We start from the raw sequence: 21,621 nt of genomic DNA, 5'->3' as shown, positions 1-21,621 counted from the left end.
TGCCAAAAGGTGTTGCGGCACCATCATTGTCATCTTCCTCCTCTACTGTGTCGGATGCATTTTGGCTTGAAAACTTTTCTCAAGAAGTTGAGTGAGGCCACTGGATCCAGTTTTGCACTGCCGGGAACTGGGTTTCTGAAACTGGATCCAGTTATAAACTGGATTTTCACTCATACAACCCCTCCCTCAACTGATGGGTTTCATCTGTTTGGCGAGCAGGAAACGGGTGTTTGAAAGAAGTGATGCTCCCTCTTTTGTGGGAGAGAATAATCTCAACAGTGGGGAAATAACTACAGTCAGCTTTCATATAGTCATGTATCTGGAAGTTTAGCAGCCAAGCTATACAGCACATTTGCAAGAGCAGCACTTGGCCATCTTCTACTTGTGAAGGTAAGAAACAATAATTCAAAATGAATTATGCCAGACTCGAAATTAATCTAACCCTTGCTACTTTTTAGCTGAACCATTAGCAAAGATTAGGAAATTCTGTTCTTAGCATTTTACTGCAACACACATGCCCATACACATTTGGAAACTCATTATCTGTATGCTGGAATGGGTTCCCTGCACCCCACAATTCTGGTCCATGTAGCCTGATGATATGACATGCACCAATCAATGTACAGTGGTACCTCGGTTTACAAACACAATTGGTTCCGGAAGTCTGTACTTAAACTGAAGCGTACTTAACCTGAAGTGAACTTTCCCATTGAAAGTAATGGAAAGTGGATTAATCCGTTCCAGACAGGTCTGCGGAGTACTTAAACTGAAAATACTCAAACCGAGGCATACTTAAATAGAGGTATGACTGTACAATCCTCAAGGTTGTCAAGGGCCCTAGGGATTATCGTAACAACCAAAGTTTCCCATGGTGCCAAATTGATCCACGCCTACTTTATTTCTGGCCCCCTCCTTTAATTACTTATATCCTACCTTTTAAAGGGGGGAAGAAAACCATCCCAGTCCAGCTTTTTAATGCTTTATACAGTTCAATAAATTTGGTGTCAACACCAAGGAAGAATTTGGAATGTTGTGAATCCCCTCCATCATCACAAAGGGAGGGATTCTACCAGTATTTTGTAGATATACACCATTGTTTTAAAATGCTTTAAGCATTTGAACTTTAGAAGAATTAAAGGCATCCAACAATTCTCTTGAGATTTTGACTCTCGCAAGGCCATCCAATGAACCCATTGGCTGTGATGAGGTTTTAACCTGGGCTTCCTCGATCCAAAACCAGTCCACCAGCCACGAGACCAAACTGGCTCAGAACAAAAAAGCAGATACTCAGGGTTGTGCTCATCCTACACAATTCCATATTAAGCACCAGATGCTGCTATAAGAGCAACAGAAAATGCTTTAAGTGCATAACAATACAGAAGAGACAAAGATACTGAGAATCCTGTTAAGAGGATGAGCTCTGCACTTTATTTGGTGTAAGTGTACTGAAAGTAACCTACAGCTCCAAAGCATTAGGAGCTCATAAATAATACAGGACAATAATGACAGTCAACACAACTGCCTTAGAACAGAGTCCATTTTGAGGCTGTGCCTCGTGTTCAACTTCTTACAACTCATCCACAAAAGGGGTGTTTGCCAAATTCCCACTAGCTGCCATCGACTTCTTCCCACTAACAAACTTCTTTGCAGCCTGAAAAATAAAGCACAAAGATAGCAGAGGACAAAATGTTAGGCGATTGAGGCATCATCTGCTTCGGAATCAGCAAACAGAATCACTGTATTTGATGAGTGGCTATTTTTGAGCTTTAAAGGAACTGCTGGATTAGAATTTGGCATGCAGTGGGTGTAGGAAGAGCCATTTGTGGGGCAGAAAGCCAGTGTTGGTATTCATTTAATATATTTGTATTCTGCATTCTACAAAATCTAGGTCTCTGGGGCAGCTGGCAAGAGACAAAAATGAGAAGCAAACCCAGGACTGCAAACACCCTGAACGCAAAGAATAACACCAGCAAAGTGCCATCGGAAGTGTGGGCGGAGGGAAACAAAACATTTAGGGTCAACACTTCACAGATACAGCTCTGATGGGCATCCCAGAGACTGGGAGTCACCGGAGCAAAGTCCTGACCCTCAGAATTAGGGTTATGAGGACTGCTGGCCAACTCAAGAAGCAGGTAACCCATTTTGTCAGCACTACAGAAAACAGGAAGAGGGGAAACCTTTCTAAACACAAAGGCAGCATTCTATTTACCACCGCTGCTGATTATGTTGTAATCTACAGGCACCTTACTTACATTCACAATGTCAGCAGTGGCCACAGAATCAATCTTTTCGGCCGCAGCGCTTGGTGATGTGTATGCCCCAGATGCCAGGGCCTGAGAGCCAATTTCATCAAGCAAGCCTTCTGAAGACTCCACAGACATCAAGTAAGCTGCCTTCAGCTGGTTTCTGTCAAGAATATTGAGGGAAATGAGCATAGCAGCCTGCTTAGGAATCTGTAAATATGATGGCAGACAATCAGCAGGAAAAGAATAACGTGGAGTGCATTTATTTACATTGTCTTACTTGCATTTGCAATGCACTTCGTAATTCTGACATAGTTACAGAATGCCTATTACTTTAAAACGGTCATCCGTGAGCTTGTGGAAATCACAAGGCATCATTGAAGGCAGGCATGAGAGAAAATCCAGCTTCATGGGAGGAAAAACAACCCTCAGTTAAATAGGCCAAAGAAGTGTTGTAATCATGTATTTTATGAAATCATGTAAAACCTAACAATTTATTAGATTTCCATAGTTTAAGAGTAAAGTAGATTTTCTATACATTTTAGTGTTCCATTGCTCTTCTTCTTTTTTTAAAAAAAGTAGTCCAATAATGTATATTTTACATAAGAAACAGCCATTTGCCAATTCAGAGTATTTGTCCACCTTATCAATATTGCTTACTCTGACTAGCAGCTGGCAGTTCTCTAGAATATTAGGCTGCCCAAGCATTTTAACTGGGTGACAAGCAGGGTTTGAACCTGGGATATTCTGCATGCAAAGCATGTGCTCAACAATTGAGCTACGCCACCTTCTCTAAAATGCCTCAACCCTATCTCATTTGTCCTAGATGAGAGGCACGTTTCTTATTTAGATATAAAAATGAGAGCTTTTACTTTACTTAAAAATACAACTGATTAAAATGTACATCAACAATTCCCAAATATCAGGAATGTGTTCCGGAGCAGAAAGAGGGATGAGTTTAATATATGATTTTGGGCTGTGAGCAGCTCACAAGAATAGCTCTGGTAAGCTAACTTACTTGGCTCTTGTGACTTCCGCATCAGTGATTCCACCCTGGGCAACTGCCTTCACTTGGTTCAAAGCAGCTTTGATTACCTTGATTCAAAAACATGAAAACATTTTGCTGCTGGCTACAAAAGTCAGAATTCAACACCTGTCCCCACTTTATTTACATATACCTTGAATTTTTATTAGACATATGCAGCCAGGGCTGTCCCTTGGGGTGTGCAGGGCTGAGGGAGAATCACTCTGTGGGTCCTCACATTATTTGTACACAGGGAAAATCCGAGCTAGATCAAGCCTTCTGCATCTGCAATGTGCACTGGGGGGAAATATCCAATTGGAGTGAATGCAAGTCTTATCCCCTGAGCAAGCTGCAGGGGCATGGATGGGTGGATTGAAAGTGGGTGGGTGAGAAAGAATAGCAGGCCTCTGGGGCTTATTTTCACCTGCTACTAGATCCCTTTCTTTTAACTGGAGATGCCAAGGACTGAATCTTCTTCCACTATGGTCTTTTTCCAGAGCCAGATTACTTTGTTTGCCCACTTACAATCACATGAATTAAGGAGATTTTTTTTAAAGAAGCTAATCCACAAGAGGTTTCATAAAGACATCTATCCTAAAGTACACCTATCCCTCTAACCATAGCAACTTAAGGACACATTTTCTACTTTCAGCACATCCTTCCTGAAAGCAAAACACCCCTTGCAATGTCAGCAATACACACATTTGTCATCAAACCCTATCGATTGTTAAATAAATCCTCATCAGAACTTGCAGACTGAACGTGCTTCCAATTAACTTGGTCTAAGAATACAAACTGGTGACTTACCTCCCCAGCAGCTGAAGCCTGAGATACAGTGTAAACCCCAAAGAGTCCGGAATCAGAGTAATTGACATTAAATGCTGCTGCCTGTGAAAGAAATTTGATTTCAGTTAGCATATTCCAACAAGCTCTTTTCTTCATGTGGAAATATTTTTGGCATTTTAAAGTACGGTAGTCCATGTTTAGACAGGCTGAAATTCAAACTAGGAAACAGAGTTAGGAAATAGGGTTATCGCCTAATGATAACCCTTAGTTTATTACTGATTGTTCATATTTTAGTTAATATATGTAACTGTGCATAAATTTAAAACAATCAGAAGCCATGTCAAGTGAAAATTTCTCCTTGTGTGAGAGAAGTGGAAAATGCCACTTCTTAGAGGGCATTTGCCATATGTAGCTTTTGTAATTAGTTGTATACAGTAATATCTTGGTTCTCAGACTTAATTCGTTCCATGAGTCCGTTCGACTCCCAAAACCATTTGAAAACCAACACACAGCTTTCGATTGGCTGCAGGAGCTTCCTACACTCAAGCAGAAGCTGCGTCGGATGTTCAGCTTCCGAAAAACGTACGCAAACCAAATTTGTTTGGGAGCATTTGAGTACCAATGTAACCCCTGTATTGCAAATTTACTTGTATTACTTAAGAAATCCGTAGATTCATTTAATCAAAGACACTTTATAAAATTGCACTGAACGCTGCAGCTCTGGTAGAAATATTTGGCAAAAACCACTAGGAGCTTCGATACCATGACCCCTTGTAGAAATTCCATTCATTCCAAAGGTACTTCTGCCACATGTCTGTTGTCATCGTTGCTGATAATAACAACTTAAATAATTTATATACCGTATTTTTTTGGACCATAACACACGCTTTCCCCTCCTAAAACGGAAGGGAAAAAGTCACTGCGTGTTATGGAGCAAATGCCAGAGCCAGAGCCCCGCAAGAGCGAGAACCGCGAGCAGCAGTAAACTGGCTCTCGGGCTGCTCCCATGACAGCGAGTGAAGTGAGAGGAGAGACGGAAGGGAGCCCCTTCCGCCCCTCGTCCCAGCTTCCATCCTTCCTCCCCCCCCCTCTCTCTTTCTTTCTTTCTTTCTCCCTCTCTTTCACCCCTTCCTTCCTTCCCTCTCTTTCTCTCTTACCCCTTCCTTCCCTCCCTCCCTCTTCCAACTTGAATGAAATATTGGGGGGGGCAGGTAAGCCCTACCTCATATACCTTATCAGCCTCCCCCCGCCTCCGCTGCATTCAGCGAGAAGTGGGGGGCAGCGGATGCTGCTCGTTCTTCCCCGCCAACCCCTGCTGCCTCCTTCGCTCTCCCGCCAAGCCTTTTAGAGAAGGAAAACCAGGGGGGGGGGAAATTTGACTTGTTTTCGTCCTCAAAAAACTAGGTGTGTGTTATGGTCTGGTGCGTGTTATGGTCCGAAAAATACGGTGCCACTTTTATGCTAGAATTACTTCTAACTGGGTTTAACAACTATACAATCAAGTATGAAATCCATAATTTAAAAAAAAACACAGTTACAATTCCATTGGGACATTAAATCACCCTTAATTAAAACTAAAAAGAAACAAGCAAGTTAAAAAGTATTATTAATCCAGTAAGAGAAGAAGTTCAAGTCCAAGGGAATGCTTGGCTAAACAGGTGTGTCTTCAGCAGTTGGCAGAATGCCAATACTGATGGGGCCTCTCGTATTTCAGTAGTGGTTGCATTCCACACCACCAATCCCACCAATGAAAAAGCCACCCCACCCCCATGTTACCACAAGCCAATAATCATCAGGCTGTAGCAAAAGTAACCAGGTTCCATTAGTGGATTGTAGCATCCTTACAAGGTCCAGTTATTTAGGACACTGTATCTAAGCAGCAGAGTCTTAAAACTGGTTTGGTGGCTACTAGTCAGCCAGTCCATGTTTTTCACACATAATCATTTCCAAAAATATAAACAGTACAGGTTACATCCAATGCTAGTCCTGCACAGAGTAGATCCATCCGTTGAAATTACTGAACATAACTAACTTAGGTCCATGAATGTCAACAGTTCTACTCTGAGTAGGACTTACGATGGATACAACCCTACATGTCTCTTCTCTTTTCTTTGCTCTCGTTAAAATCACAGACACAAGCCTACATACTTACGTCAAAAGGTAGGGCGGTTGCCTTTGCAACACCTTGGATGAGCTTACTGGTAACGCTACTTCCTCTCTTAATGAGAGGCCCTGCCCCAAGAACATGCTGAAGGACACTAAAGGCGTTTGCTTCTGCACTTCCTACAGCAGCTCCTTCAGCAACTACGGCAGCATGGACAAGGCTATGGCCGTTCTGCTCTCGGACTTCACCTTAGTGAGAGGCAAAAAGAGGCATTATATGCTCATCAAAGCATAACACATCAACAATCCCTACAATAACAGCATTTTCTCTGTCAAATTGTCTACAGAGAAGCCTTCCCAAAAGCACCATGAAACTGGTAGATGCTGCAGAGGATTCTGGGGGACACATTCCAAAGCACACACTTGAATCATGTGGAATGGGAATAAGGCAAGTGCCCCACATGAATTGAGGGTGAAGCCTAAAAGACACCCAGCATGCTCCCTGCACATTGTGCAGACCACAATGACTTAAGCTACCTTTTTGGGAAGCATGACTAGCATCACTAACGTTATCAAGTCAGCTTCTAAGGAACCCCAAAGTTCCCCAGAAAACTAACATAATCAAAACACAAATTCGCAGAGAACCAAGGTGACTTTCAGATAGGAAGTGAATGCTGCTGCCATGAAGTATCCCAGAGGGAGAGCTTAGAACTAGATCTTCAAGGCCCAAGTCACCAACAGACACATTATGGCTACTGAATTATGAAACTGAATTTTCAAGGTGATCAAGTAGACACCCTGAAAAACTGAAAAACTACAGCAGCCTTAGAATTTGGCACTTGCCCAGTGGGCAGCAGGTCAAAGTGCACAGGCCAAAGTGGTGTGATGGCTAATGTTGGTCTTAAGACAAGGGCAGCCTGGGTCCACATCTTGCCCAGCCAATAGAATCCCCTGAAAAGTAAGTCGCATGCTCTCACCCTAAGCTACCCTGCAGGATTGTTGTGAGGAGAAATAGGAATAGCACTGTGGGAGAACATCTGTTTTGCAGGGGAAAGGTCCCAGATTCATTTCCTGACATCTCCAGTTACATCAACAAGTGTCTGGAAAGGCCTCTCTCTACTCAAGACTCTGGATGACCACTGCCAGCTAGAGCAGATGATAAAGGCCTAGATCAGTTTCCCCCAACTGTTTTGGACTACAATCCCCATCAGCCACAGCCAGTGTGGTTAATGATCAGGGATGATGTGAGTTGTAGCCCAGCAACATTTGGAGAGCACCAGATTGGGGAAGGATGCCCTTGATGGCAAAAAAGCCCCAGCCTGCAGTTAGGAACACAGAGTCCTAGGACCGAATCAGTCCTTATACCAAATCAGACCACTGGGTCCATCCAGCTTAGTATTGTCTATGCTGATGGAAGTACCTCTCCAGGGGTTCCGGAAAGGTTCTCTCCAGAGCAGATGTTCTACCACTCATCCCCCAAAGAAAAGACACTGCTTTGTGCTGAATAAGACCATTGAGCCATCTAGCTCAGTACTGTCTGCACTGACTGGCAGTGGCTCTCCAGTGTTTCATACAGGACATTCCAAGCTGCACTTGGAGATACCGGGAATTGGACCTGTGACCTTCTGCATGCAAAGCAGATGTTCTAGCATTGAGCATTGGCCCCTATGTTCCCGTGAAGCATGTGTGCCCCGCCCTGAACACCTTGGGAGGAAGGGTGTGATAAAAATGTAGTGAACTGTAACATGCCTATTGAGAACAGTAATCTGCAAGCCATATAACATGTGGTGGAATTCTCTGGTCTTTGTGAAAGGTTGTCCCTGGATGTGGAGTAAGGAGACAGTGCAGTGGCTGGGGTAGCGGTACAGCAGGTTTGAAGGCCAGATGATGGCCCCACAGCAAGAGGGGGTGGGATGGACGGTAGGATGAACTCACCCCATCAATCTAATTCAGCAGCACTGCTACAGAATTATCAAGAAATCTGCACGTACCAAAAAAGAGAGCGCACGTTTACCTCCACGATACTTTGCCTTCTCACCAACTGAGCCAGCCCCGCTGCGGATGTTTAGGAACTGCTCTCCAATCTGCTTCAGGTCAGAATGGCTGACACCTGAAAGGCAGTGTTAGCATCAGAAGAACCACCCAGAGGTTTGCGGCAAAGGGTGTTTTTGTCTTTTAAAAGACCACAGTACAGCTACAGATCTTGCCTTACATACCGAGCCCCACCAGAGCCATTCTGCCACTTGTGAAGTTGTTCTGTACGAACTGGTGCAGCTGTGGTGAAAAGGAGGGTGTGTGTGTCAGTATTTCTGCCACATAATTAAAATAAGAACAAGAGTCCTTCTGAATCACACCAAAAGGTCTATCGAGTCAAGCAGCCTGCTTTTCCAGTGGCCAACCAGATGCTTCTGAGAATCTCATAAGCAAGACACGGTAATCACAGAATCATAGAATTGTAGAGCTGGAAGGGACCCTGAGGATCATCTAATCCAGGCATAGGCAACCTTGGCTCTCCAGATAGATGTTTTGGAAGTACAACTCCCATGATCCCTGACCACTGGCTCTGTTAGCTAGGGATCATGGGAGTTGTAGTTCTAAAACATCTATCTGGAGAGCCAAGGTTGCCTATGCCTGATCTAATCCAACCCCCTGCAGAGCAGGAATATGCAGCTGTCCCATAGGGGGATCGAACCTGCAACCTTGGCATTATCAGCACCACGCTCTAACCAATTGAGCTACCCAGGGCCATTTAAAAATTTTTTACCTTATATAAGTTGTTTGCCTAGACTATGACCGTGCTTCACTTCCAAAAAAGCACATGGAGAACACTGCCTTAGCGTTTGAGGCATTTCAGAACAGAACTGGTTTAAGTGACACAAATTTTAAACATCTTCACAAATATTTTGATTAAGTGCAACAGTTTGTGGAAACAAGTGTTAAAATGCAACATGGTGCTTTAAAACTGCAATCCCATACACTTACTCTGAATTCGGTTGACATGCATGTTGAAAAATCAACCAAAACAAAGTAAGGGGAAACGTCCAGGTAGGAGCAATACACTCAGATAGGGGAGGAAATTTTCCTCCAAACCACTACTCAAAAAAGATGGCACCTTCCTTACAATAATAATAGTAATAATAGTAATAATAATAGTAATAATAATAGTAATAATAATAGTAGTAGTAATAATAATAATAATATTTATACCCCGCCCATCTGGCTGGGTTTCCCCAGCCACTCTGGGTTGCTTCCAACCGAATATTAAAAACAGTACAGCATCAAACATTAAAAACTTCCCTAAACAGGGCCGCCTACAAACAAAAACCTTCTAGGTAAATTTAAGCTGTTCTTTTACTACTGCTTCTGTGAAGAGAGACATCTCCAGAACCCAAAGTTACATTCAAGCAGGCAAAGGATGGCTTGCATAAACCAGGATCAAACCCTGGTTTTCAATTGTGGTTTGCTGAGCAAGTCTAAATCATAGGAAAGGGAACCTCTGGCCCTTCAGATGTTGCCAGACTACAACTACCATCATCCCTAACCACAGGCTGTGCTGCCCAGGGCTGATGAGAATTGGAAGCAAAACAGCATCAGGAGAGCAGGGGAGAGACGAACGTTGCAATTAAGTTGAAGTCTTTAGTGCCAAGTTTCTCTTCATCTACAATAATTAAGTATAATAAGTGCTGTTTAAACTCTTACTTGTTCCGAAGTAATCTTCCCAATAACGTAATCTGGACAGTACAAGGAGTTGGCAAGGGCATTCCGATAAGCCGCTGCATGCAAGTTTTCAAGAACACCTATGCATAAGACAATGGAAAGTTTGTTTACTTATTGTAGGGAATCATTTGTACCCAAGCTGTGCTCTGCAGAAACGTGTTTTTCATCGATTGTGTGGAGCTTCCCCTTCAATACTAAGGCGAAGCCCCTGTTTTTGCAGAATATGCAAATCAAATCCACCTTGGGGAAACAAACTGTCACTTAGCTCTGTCTAAACAATCTGCAAAATAGTTTGCTGGACTATGGATGTTGGGTAAGGATCGAACAGCTATTTTTAGGCATATCCAAGGTCCTAGTGTGGGTCCACTGAGATTTAAATCGTGCATACCTTTGATCCACTAAAAAGCAGCCCTACATTTACTGGTATATATTTTTTAAAATGCTGCTCCTTAAATTATGCATGGCACAGAATAATGTTTTCCAAGAACCCCCTTTATCACAACCCCCTTTATCACTGCAAATGTCATAAAGGAATCATTAATTTAAGGAATCATTAATTTAAAGCCATATCAGTTGTTGAGGGCACACAAATTTAAGTTGGAGAAGTGACATTTACAGACCTCTCTCGAGCACAATCCTGGAAAGACAACTGTGATATCCACCCATAGGCAGGGGGAAACTATTCCACTCAAAAGGATTGTTTCATACTTGTACAATCTTAAAAGAAATACTCTTTGTAGCCCCCAGCAGATTAGGAACACTCACCAACTTGAGGGTTCTGAAAGGCAATCGCCTTGTCAATTCTTAAACGGGGATTGGCCTCAGCCACTTCCCAGCGCCTGAATTCTGGGGCCGTTGTGACATTTAATAAATACTCCAAAACGGTATCACTGAATAAAGGAAGAACAACAGATATCAAGAAAGGATCAAACAACAGAGGCTCCAAAATGTTAGAGAGCAGATCAAGGGCAAGCTGATGTTAAAATATAAAAATTCAAAGGTAAGTGGGTTAGCACGAATTTCAATGGTATTCCTTCTGAGAATACAAGAACAGACTCAAAAGTTACCTAGTCACTACATGGCACCTTACAGAAAACACACACGGCTCCTGGACCAAGAAGCTTACAATCAAAATATTGACGGGGGGTGGGGAAAGAGAGACAGGGAGTTAGGTAAACGAACAAGGGCAGAATTAATAGATGTGTTTTCTTCCTGACAATCCTTTTAGGAACTGACCCACAGATAAACATGTGCCATGTTATTTATAGCTTGGAATAAAGTCATACTGTGTATTTCAAGGGCAGGAACAAAAAATTACTTATGCAATGATGTTTTGTTGCTTTATCAATGGGAATGCTTACAGAATGCGCTGAAAACTGATTTGTTACACATCTAGAGGCTTACATATAGTCACGGAGGCATTCAACGGAATAAACCATGTTCTCTCTGGTAGATGTCACACTAAAAGAAAGAAAAAGTGCATTTTTCAAAAGTTGATATGAGGTTACTGGTTCCTTCTGTTTACAATCCTATTGTGGGGTTGCTTACAATTAAATGTTTTGCTACTAATGTTTTCTATCTTGAAGCACAATTAATACCCACATGCAGATTTAGTACACATGTATACTGCCTATTGTAAGAGTCCCCTCCAATAGTTATCTTTGTAGTGTAATATAAGCTACTAATTTTGCAATGGGTTAAACCACAGAGTCTAGGGCTTGCTGATCAGAAGGTCGGCGGTTCGAATCCCTGCATCGGGGTGAGCTCCCGTTGCTCGGTCCCAGCTCCTGCCCACCTAGCAGTTCGAAAACACATCAAAGTGCAAGTAGATAAACAGGGACCGCTCCGGCAGGAAGGTAAATGGCATTTCCGTGCGCTGCCCTGGTTCACCAGAAGCAGCTTTGTCATGCTGGCTCCCTTGGCCTATAGAGCAAGATGAGCGCCGCAACCCCAGAGTTGGATACGACTGGACCTGATGGTCAGGGGCCCCTTTACCTTTAATTTTGCAATGATAAAACTCTTCTGAGAAACATAAAACAAGACATGAGTTGTATCCAATCAAGTTCTACTCAGAATAGACCCAATGAAATTCATGAACGCAAGTTACCCATGCTGATTAATTTCAATGGGTTTACTCCAAGGAGGGTCAGCAACGGATACAAGCCATGAGATTCTGATTCACAAGAGTTTGCAATAGCACTATATTAAATAAGGAGATAAAAGCCGCTGCTACTGCTGCCCCCTCCAGTTGCCGCCACGAGGACTCACAGCCACCACTGACTCTGCCACCACCGCCAGGCCTTGCAGGTTGTCACCACTAGTGCTGACACGTACCACCGTCATGGCCAGCTGCTTCTGCCTCCTAGCAGGTCTGCCAGCAGTCCCACATTATTTGTATTCACGATATGACTCATCGCCATACTTTGGATTGTCCTGAATATGACCATTTGGCAGGCAAGCCCCAAACCAAAAGTCCTATTGGGATTCATTTTAGCTTGCCTGCTGATGAAACTGTGTGTATGATGATTGATAAGATTGTCATTTATCTGTTTTAGGCCCCTAAGCAGTAGCAGTTGCCTGGACAATGTCCTGTTCACCTCTGTTCCTTCCTTATTTTAGACATTGTGGTAGATTGCAATGTTTAGCCAGTGATAACATTGCAACGTTTAGCTGCTGATAACATTGCAGTGTTTAGCTAGTGAGTTATCGCGATGTTGAAAACCAGACATCGCCTAGCCCAGCTGGACGGACAAACTTGGCCCTCCAGGTGTGTTGGGACTACAATTCCCATCATCCCCGACCCTTGGTCCTGTTAGCTAGGGATGATGAGAGTTGTAATCCCAAAACAGCTGGAGGGCCAAGTTTGGCATCACTGGCCTAGCCCTTACACACACAGTGATTCACAATATATTGCCAGCTCAAATATTATGAAACAATTCATCATGGTGTGAACTTCAAAGCGGTTTTAGACAATATATCAATATATTGCCCAGCTCTACCTGCAACCCAGCTTCAGGTTCAGTAAAGGAGATGGAACACTGGAAGTTACCTTATACAATTGGTCTATTTAGCTCAGTATTGTTTACAAAGTCTGGCAAAATCTCCAATATTTTTTACTAGACTTTTTCCAAGTCCTTCCTCGAGATGCTGGGAACTGAACCAAAAACATTTTGCATGCAAAGCCTGCGCTGTCCCGCTGAGACACAGCCACTCCCAACTTCTCACTCTAAGAGAGAATCATGCCCCAAGCCAACAAGTCATATGTTTCTAGAGATGTAACGCCTTTCCCCTGGTTTATATGAGCATATATGAAAAATACAGGACTCTCTTTCACTGTCATTATACTTCCTTTCTGTGCTGATATCAGCACTGTTAAACCATGTGCTACTGTTCTACATACCAACATGCTTGATGAAGCTCATATAAAACAAAAAAAATAAACTCCAGGATGAAACTGGGAATCATTTTTTAAAGAACTATTGCAGGGGGAAGTGCAGTTAAAATTGGATAGTGGAGAGATGTTTAAGTGAAGCCTGCCTTGAGATTAAAACATGAAAATTCACTTTTAAAAAACCCACCCACCCTTATTCTCAGTACTTCCACCTTGGGCTATACAAAGTATAAACTGCCATAATCAGAGGAATCCAATTTCCACGTAATTATTCAAACACAGTTGAGCATTGAACAATTACAAACCTTAAGCTACCACCAACAGCTTCAATACCACGGGTGATTTTGAAGGCAGAAGCTCCTTTTGTAGTCTGTAGAAAAACCAACATTACAGTTTCAACTGCAGGCATCAAAACAAAACTTAAGTCATATCTAGTTTTAACCTGGCCACTGGGTATTGTAACCAAATACACAGAGCCAATGCTTGCATCACTAAACTGTTCAGGTATAATGAATAAGCCAGAGCATGTTAAGTCAGTGTTATGCTGCAAGATAAACACCCAATGGAAATCCAGAAGGCTTATTATATACTTAATCCTTATGCTGAAACCAGACAAAACTGAAAGTAGCAAGACTGCACCTCCTTTTCTCCCACCCGGATAAGAGTGATAGAATGTGGTGGTTTTAAAACAGGATCAGACAAAATCATGGAGGATAAGGGTACCAACAGCCACTAGCCATGATGACTATGTTCAACCTCCACGGTTGCTGGGAATCACAAGTGAAGAGTGTGGTCTTGCATTCTGTTCCTTCTTGCAGCGTTGAAGAGGCATCTGGCTGGCCACCATGACAAGATACTAGAATAGATGGCCAATGGCCCCAGCAGGGCTATTTGCAATTTATAACAGGGGTGCAGGACTAGAGCAAAGGAGCAGGCAAGCCAGCCTAGATCTTTGTGCTGCCCCGCATGTCAGGTGTGAAGTGGGAGGTGGTGGCTGCTGCTAATCAGCTGGCCAGCCTCCACTTTGCTCAGGGGACCCAGGAGCAGCTGTGCTAGAGCATGTTAATAGCTTGCTAGTGCTCCGGTGAAGAGCCTCCTCATTAATAAAGGGAGGTCTTCCTCAAAGCCAGCTAAGCCTTTGGAATAATTAGAGACAAGGAGAATAAGAAGAGTGTCTGACACATTTTTTGTGCTTGCAGGTCCTTTTAAGTTTCAGGTCCTTAGAAATATCTGCCAGCAGGGCCTCCTTTAGGGAAGAAATGATTCCTTTAGAAAATGAAGATGTTTACTTGGATACATTTGCTGGGTCTGCTGAGATTCAGAAAGGCTAATTTGCTGTTCCTTAAAACAAGAAAGCAGTCTTACACTGTTCTCCAAGGGCCTCTGGTGGCCATGGAAAGTGGTGCAGCCCAAAACTTTCAAATAAACTGATGCTGCTCCAGCTGAGGAGGAAGAAACAGCAAAGGGACTCAAGCAGCTGGTTCAAGATCTTGGCACCTTGGTGCAGAAGAGGAGGCAGCACTGCTGGTTCCCCAAGCCTTATCCCAGTTGCTGGCATGGACCACTATGGCCACCTCCTTGACTTCTTGTGACACCATGTTGAGTGCCCAAGAGGCATGTTGAGTGCCCAAGAGGTCATAAAAAACTTTTTTTGGAAAATGTTTCCTCCCTTGATCTTATATCAGGCGTATGGTATAAACATAGTCAAATTTCAAATTTGGGACAAATCGGTTAATATTTAGACCCTGCTCCTACAGATTGAAATTTTGCCTCACTACGAGTGATGAAAACATAGGAATTTGACTCATTTATTCTCAGTATGTTAAATTGTGAGCTAATAAACATAAATTTTAGATTTTATGTAGAGCAATAATAGTTGCATACTATTATTTTATGCAATATTTATTTATTTAAGATAAAACATGTTGATAATTTACATGAAAAACCAATGGTTTTGAACAATTTATATGGAACAATTAAGCAAGCGGTGTACTAAACAAGTAAACATAAACAATAAACAATAAAACACCACTCATATTATGTGTTGCATCAAAACATCACATTATACTTAATTACTTAGGTATAAATTGTACTAAATGCTTACATTTTGTGTAATTAATAAAATTATGCCTTATGCAATATTATACATTGTACATGTACACCATATTATATCATGCTAAAAATATGCTTTTATGCCTTACACTAAACGTCTATTTTGGTGCAAAGTCCTTATTTGTCTCGTTTTGGGAATTTAGAGTGATTGTTCATTGTTGTTTTGATGGTAGCATCACGTCTTTTCTCTCCAATAACTATCCTAGATGCTCTAGTAACCTCCTTCACTGCACGTTCAACCATTTTCAAATGGGACATGAATTTTGGAATTGTTAATGGAGTGGTCACAATATTTAACAGTTCATTGTTTGTCATGTTCCTGATTATTGGTGGTTCATATGTTTAAGTTTCCGACCATTTTATCATTTGTTCCATACAGCTGGCAGATACGACAGTCACTAGTGAGCTACCTGCTATGGCTGCATGGGCCAATGTTGAGCAGCTGTAAGTCACTGCTGAATTATCCAGATAAGTGCAGATGTAACTTGCCACAAATACTTTTTGTCATTAGATAGATTTTTCCAAACTACTTATGGCATTTATGGGATTGAATCTGATCGTGCAAAGCATTTATATTCAACAACTGGCAAATTGGTGACACTGGGCAGTAATTTCCCAATATGCCCTGAAAAGGTGTTAGCCCCAGATGTGGGTCCATCTAGTTCAATGATGAGATGTTGTAGAGGCAGTTCATTGGCAGGAAGGAGGCAAATATTCCATTGCAATGGCCGGCCAATGTCTATTTCAATAAGATGGTTAATTCCTCCCGGGGCACCTATGTTTGTGTTTGTTCCATCACAAGCAACTGCTGCAAGTTGACTCACACTAGGTCTTTTTCTCTGAGAAATGAGTTAAGAGAATTTGCAATATATTTCACCTTGCTATCAACTGGTGTAACATGACCACCAATGTAATTTCCATCAGGCAATGAAACAATTGAAATATGCTCCTCTGTTAAATTTTATTAATTACACAAAATGTAATTACCTAAGTAATTAAGTATAATGTGATGTTTTGATGCAACACATAATATGAGTGGTGTTTTATTGTTTATTGTTTATGTTTACTTGTTTAGTACACCGCTTGCTTAATTGTTCCAAATAAATTGTTCAAAACCATTGGTTTTTCATGTAAATTATCAACATGTTTTATCTTAAATAAATAAATATTGCATAAAATAATAGTATGCAACTATTATTGCTCTACATAAAATCTAAAATTTATGTTTATTAGCTCACAATTTAACATACTGAGAATAAATGAGTCAAATTCCTATGTTTTCATCACTCGTAGTGAGGCAAAATTTCAATCTGTAAGAGCAGGGTCTAAATATTAACCGATTTGTCCCAAATTTGAAATTTGACTATGTTTATACCATACGCCTGATATAAGATCAAGGGAGGGAACATTTTCCAAAAAAAAGTTTTTTATGACCCACCCTAATAGGTATGCCACCCACCAGAGGCCCCTTGGTAAGGTATTCAGGGCAGGGTGGCAGAGAAGCTTATTTCTGCTGCACTGCAATCTGCTTTGGGCATAGTCTGGGAAGAAGCCAATTTAGAAAAACAGCTTGAAGCCAGCTCTGTCTTTGCCTGAAGATGTCATGGCAGCAGAGACGAGGAAAGTAATAGCAGAAAATGAGAAATGGTGAGGAGATTTAATAAGAGTAGACCAAAAGTCTTTCTAGTGCAGCATCCAGTTTCCTACAATGGCCAACCAGAGTCTCATGAGAAACAAAAAATCAAGGCATGAGTGCAACACCCCTCTCTTAATATTGTTCAGAGACATGGTGCTTCCGATTCTAGGATGCAGTACACAGGGATGAAGATCAACAGTCATTGATAGCCTTATCCTCAATGAATTTGTCCACTTGCCTTTTAAAGCCAACTAACCGAAAAGCCTGGCTGGATTAGTTGAAAGGCCCACCTAGTCCAGCATCCTGTTCTCACAGTGGCCAACCTCTGTGAGGCCTACAAGTAAGATCAGTGCAGAAGGGAAAACAAATGGCCCATAAAGCAGAAGTGATAGAAGAGGATATACATTTTATTGGGTGGAGGCAGGAAAACAAAAAGTGGGATACCCGAGAGAGCGCAGTACAGTGAACCTCGGTTTATGAACACCTCGGTTTACGAATTTTCGGTTTACGAACGCCGCGGACCCATCTGGAACGGATTAATTCACTTTCCATTACTTTCAATGGGAAAGTTCGCTTCAGTTTATGAACGCTTCAGTTTATGAACAGACGTCCGGAACCAATTACACCCATGCTTCGGGTTAAGTACGCTTCAGGTTGAGTATTCCGCGGCCCCGTCTGGAACGGATTAATCCTCTTTCCATTACTTTCAATGGGAAAGTTCGCTTCAGTTTATGAACGCTTCAGTTTATGAACAGACTTCCGGAACCAATTGTGTTCATAAACCAAGGTACCACTGTATAATGATACTGAAAATCACATGGTCACTGCCTGGGCAAATCAGGAGAGGCAATGCATCATGTAGATGCTACACACATGCAAGCCTGAGAATAATGCAGTGTTTTATTGACACCATTTTTTTCTCCTATGAAAATAACAAAAAGTATTCTCCTCTGTAGTTTTTAACAGAGTAGCACAAACGTGTGTTTTCCCAGAATTTCAAAAGTACTCCACTCACCTCCCCACCTCACCCTTTCCTGCCTCTCAATTTCACTTTTAGGTTACCAACACTAAATAAGTTGAATATAACAGTTTGCTTCCTTAATCTAAAGTCAAAGAAGTTGAAGAAGAAACCCACCAGGTTAGATGCAAGGCGGAGCAGGTGAGCAGTTCCCAAATTGGTGGCGGTCTCATACCTGCTGCCTGCTTTGATGAAGACGCCAATCCTTGAAACTGGAGAATAATTTTCCAGAGAAGCAATCATCAAGCCATTTGGTAGTTTTGCAATCTGCATTTATAAGAGGACACATCAGTCTACGTGAAATCACACTGCTCCACTATGTGCTGCTCTAATTAGCAGAAATATCAAAATGAAAAATAACTTCCTCTTCAGACTAACCTCAAGTTCCTGGGGGTTCAGCAGTACTTTTGACCGCTCTGCTCCTCCGGGGGCTTCAACTTTAGGTGCAGCCTTGAGAGAATAAAACCTCCTCTAATAAGAGAGAACAAACATTGGTAAGCTAGATCCATATACATTCCTTTAAACGTCTTGCAATTTCTCCTGAATTTTATTGTTTCCTCTTTTTGTAGAGCACATGGATGTGTTGCCGTTGTTTGCAATAAGCGATGTATAATTTTTACAAAATAAATAAATAGTTTAGCCGTGCTCCCTAGAGACTCTTCGCCCCCGTGCGGGGATTTTTTCCCTTCCGTTTTCTCCCCCACCCTGTACATTAAATGGGGAAACGCCGCCTCAAACGGCGCTGGGGCTCCAGGGGCAGGCCGACCTCGGAGCTCCTGCAGCGACCTTCAGTCTCCCCGCAGAAGAGAGGTCTGCCATCACCCTCTTCCCTCCCCAAAGCGGCTGCTGAGAAGGAGGAGCGGCGAGAAGCAGAAGCAGCAGCAGCGTCCGGAGAGGGACGAGGTGCCGGCCTTCCCTTTCCCCATCGTTCCCCGGTCGAAGGCCCGAGTCAAGGTCGCTCCCAAGAAGCGGGAGCTGCGCTTCCTCCATCGGGCCTTCCCCGGCCCAGGCGCCTGTCTTGCTCCGGGTTCCCGCCCCTTTACCGCCGCCTCCTTCAGGGCGCTGCTGCTCACCGAGAGGCACCGCGCTGCCGCCGAAATGGGCTTCATGGTCTCCGACCGCCACAGACCCCTCCGGAGCCTCCCCGGGGAAGAAATCCAAGATGGCCGCCCAGGAAGCGGACGGCTCTTCCGGCCCACGCCGCGCGGCCACTCTTTCCGCACCGCCCGAACCATAGAGAAAGCGGAGCCTTTCTATAATCTCCTGTCTATGCGCCCAGCGCCTGCGACTACCAGGGAAACGCCCCCGCCCCGTAGAGGTAGGGGAACGCTGTTCCATCATGGAAACTAGGACAGGAAAGCGGCTAGAGCGTCCCAGGCCATTCCATCAAGGGGTTCACCACTAAGAATCATCATACACGTCCGGTTCTCATTTGCAGTTGGTAGAATCCTGGATGGCAAAGGACGAAAACAGAACCTGAGGACTGAGCTAAGTTAATCATGTCTTAAGCTAAAGGGACATCCTAAAACTTTTTGACTCTCCCAAACTTAAGCTGTGGGTTAACGTCCCTCCTCCCTGTTTTTATGCACCCTGTTAAGAGTGCAAGAGTCAAGGGAACCCATTCTGGGAAGGGTGTTTCACAGCCTGGAATAAAAAAGCCTTTGGGTTGTATGCGCTGTTGGACCTACTCAGAGTAGACCCATTGAAATTAAGACATGGTTAATTTAGCTCTACTGTATTAATATCAACAGGTCAGCTACGAGTAAAAGTTAACTGTGGGCAACCAATCGAAATCAATAGGCATGACTAACCTTCACAAGTGACAACAAGGTCTTGTTGCCTTCTTCAATGGGGTTGTTCCTTGACAGACCACCACACCTTTACAACACCTGTGCTGCTGATTCTCAAACTTTGGGACTTTTGAAATATATACGTACAATAAAAATAATAATCAATTTGAGTCGTGCGACTCCAGTTGGGTCTAGTAGACCCAAAAAGCTTAAGCAACGTGGACTAAAGTCGCTTCTGGGGCCATGGGCGTAGGCAGGGGGGGCAGGAGGGGGCAGCTGCCCCCCCCTAGAAGCAAAAAATTATTGTATTTTACAGACCATAACCAGCACTTTTCCCCTCCAAAAACTGAAGTGGAAAGGGCTTTGCTTTAGCGAGAGCAGCTCTCCACTTGCTGGGGGGGGGGGGGCGGGAACACAGCTGTAACAAAAACACATCAAATAAATAAAGCAAAGTGGCTACCGCACGGGTGTCAGACCCAAGGCCCGCGGGCCAAATGCGGCCCGCGAGACCTCGCCATGCGCCCCGCGAGACCTCATCATGTGGCCTAGAGCGCCAGAATGCAGGGGGCGCTGAGCAGCCCGCCCGCCGCCTGCTGCCGCCACTGCCACCGCCGCCACCGCCCTGTGCTGCCTGGGGTCGACTCCCGCGTCTGCAGGGGGGCGTAGTTGGCCCCCTGCACCAGCCCCTCCCCGCCGCCGCATCATACCCTCTGCCAGCCAATAGGGCTCAGGGGGGCGGAGTCCAGCTGCAGCGGGAGAATTTCTCTTTGCTGGGCTTCTGGCGAGGCATCACGGCGCGCGCCACGGAGCTCCTGAGGGCAGCCAGCGTGTTCGCACTGCCCGAAGAGCTCCTGAGCCACTGAGACCGCCGCCGCGTGAGTGCCGGGGGTGCCTGCTGGACCCCCCCCAGCTGAACAGAGAGAGAGAGAGAGAGATCGACCGACCCTACTGCGCAAGCGCCATTCATTTCCATGGGAGTTCGCCCTGCAAAGCCCCCTGAAATGAATGGCGGCGGCAAGAGTGGATCGTTTCCTGAGCCATTGAGTAAGGTTAGTGGCCGCTGGAGACGCAGGGAGGGAGGGAGGGAGGCTCTCAGAAGTAGCCGGAGCCCACCCGGGCAGATTAACCCTTGGGCTGCTGGGTACCATCAGCTCATTCACCCGCTGCCTTTCTTCCGCTGCTTTCGAGAGAAGTCCGGCTAGGCGGCAAGGCTGGAGTTGCAGGCTGATGCAAAGGAAGGGGCTTGAGGAGCTGGGGACGGGGAAAGAGATCTCTTAGAGATCTCTGCTGGCACCAGAGAGGGATGGCTGGTCGGGCAGTTTCAGCTCACGGAGGATTGTTTTCTGTTTGAGAAGCGGGGAGGCTATTGACAGGGAAGCGAGCGCTCACTTTCCCTCTGGAGAGCTCAACAGCTGCTCTCGGGCTGGCAGCGCCTTGAAATCAATTTTAAAGAGAGGGAAAGGGGAGGAGAACAAGCGGAGATGGATGGAAAGAAGGCGGGAGGGAGGGAGGGAGGGAGAGAGAGAGGGAGGGAGGGAGGGAGGGAGGGGAGGAGGACAAGCCGGGAGCCTCTGAGGGGGAGAGCGAGAGAGCTAGGAGACAACGGGGGAGCAGCCGCTTTGCAGCCGGCCTCAAGATCTCACATCTATACACTCTCCGATCGATGGCAAGGAGGGATAATATTTGTCAGCTGCAGTCCTCCCCCACCTTTTCCATTCTAACCCAAGAAGGGAGGGAGCCGGAGGAGGCCGTCTGTCTAAGAGGCGTTTCCTCTCGGTTCCAAAAACAAAACAAGAATTAG

General features: G+C 44.2%; 1 protein-coding gene across 1 annotated transcript; it reads right to left on the bottom strand.

The window, feature by feature from the left end:
* Positions 1–1,400: 1,400 nt before the first annotated feature.
* On the bottom strand, positions 1,401–19,242 carry LOC118092918 (cytochrome b-c1 complex subunit 2, mitochondrial). Its single transcript, XM_035131592.2, has 14 exons — positions 19,104–19,242; positions 18,409–18,501; positions 18,148–18,297; positions 13,570–13,634; positions 11,278–11,334; positions 10,639–10,763; positions 9,856–9,953; positions 8,373–8,430; positions 8,171–8,266; positions 6,206–6,405; positions 4,075–4,155; positions 3,262–3,338; positions 2,253–2,406; positions 1,401–1,651 (listed from the first exon to the last, which is right to left on the bottom strand). The coding sequence occupies exons 1-14, from the start codon at positions 19,137–19,139 to the stop codon at positions 1,568–1,570; spliced, it is 1,374 nt and encodes a 457-aa protein (XP_034987483.2). The 5' UTR covers positions 19,140–19,242; the 3' UTR covers positions 1,401–1,567.
* Between the last annotated feature and the right edge of the window lie 2,379 nt (positions 19,243–21,621).

The sequence above is a fragment of the Zootoca vivipara genome, chromosome 14 (genome assembly GCF_963506605.1).
Source record: "Zootoca vivipara chromosome 14, rZooViv1.1, whole genome shotgun sequence".
Lineage (NCBI taxonomy): Eukaryota > Metazoa > Chordata > Lepidosauria > Squamata > Lacertidae > Zootoca > Zootoca vivipara.
Note: the sequence above shows the minus strand (reverse complement) of the source record. Positions and strands in the feature narration are given on the sequence as shown.

Bases quoted from the DNA above. Each gene is read 5' to 3' on its own strand.
- LOC118092918 (XM_035131592.2), bottom strand. From the start codon at position 19,139: ATGAAGCCCATTTCGGCGGCAGCGCGGTGCCTCTCG. The intron at 11,335-13,569 runs GTTTGTAATTGT...TCTTTCTTTTAG, and splicing joins GCTGTTGGTGGTAGCTTAAG to TGTGACATCTACCAGAGAGA. The intron at 2,407-3,261 runs GTAAGTTAGCTT...TATTCTTGACAG, and splicing joins GCGGAAGTCACAAGAGCCAA to AAACCAGCTGAAGGCAGCTT.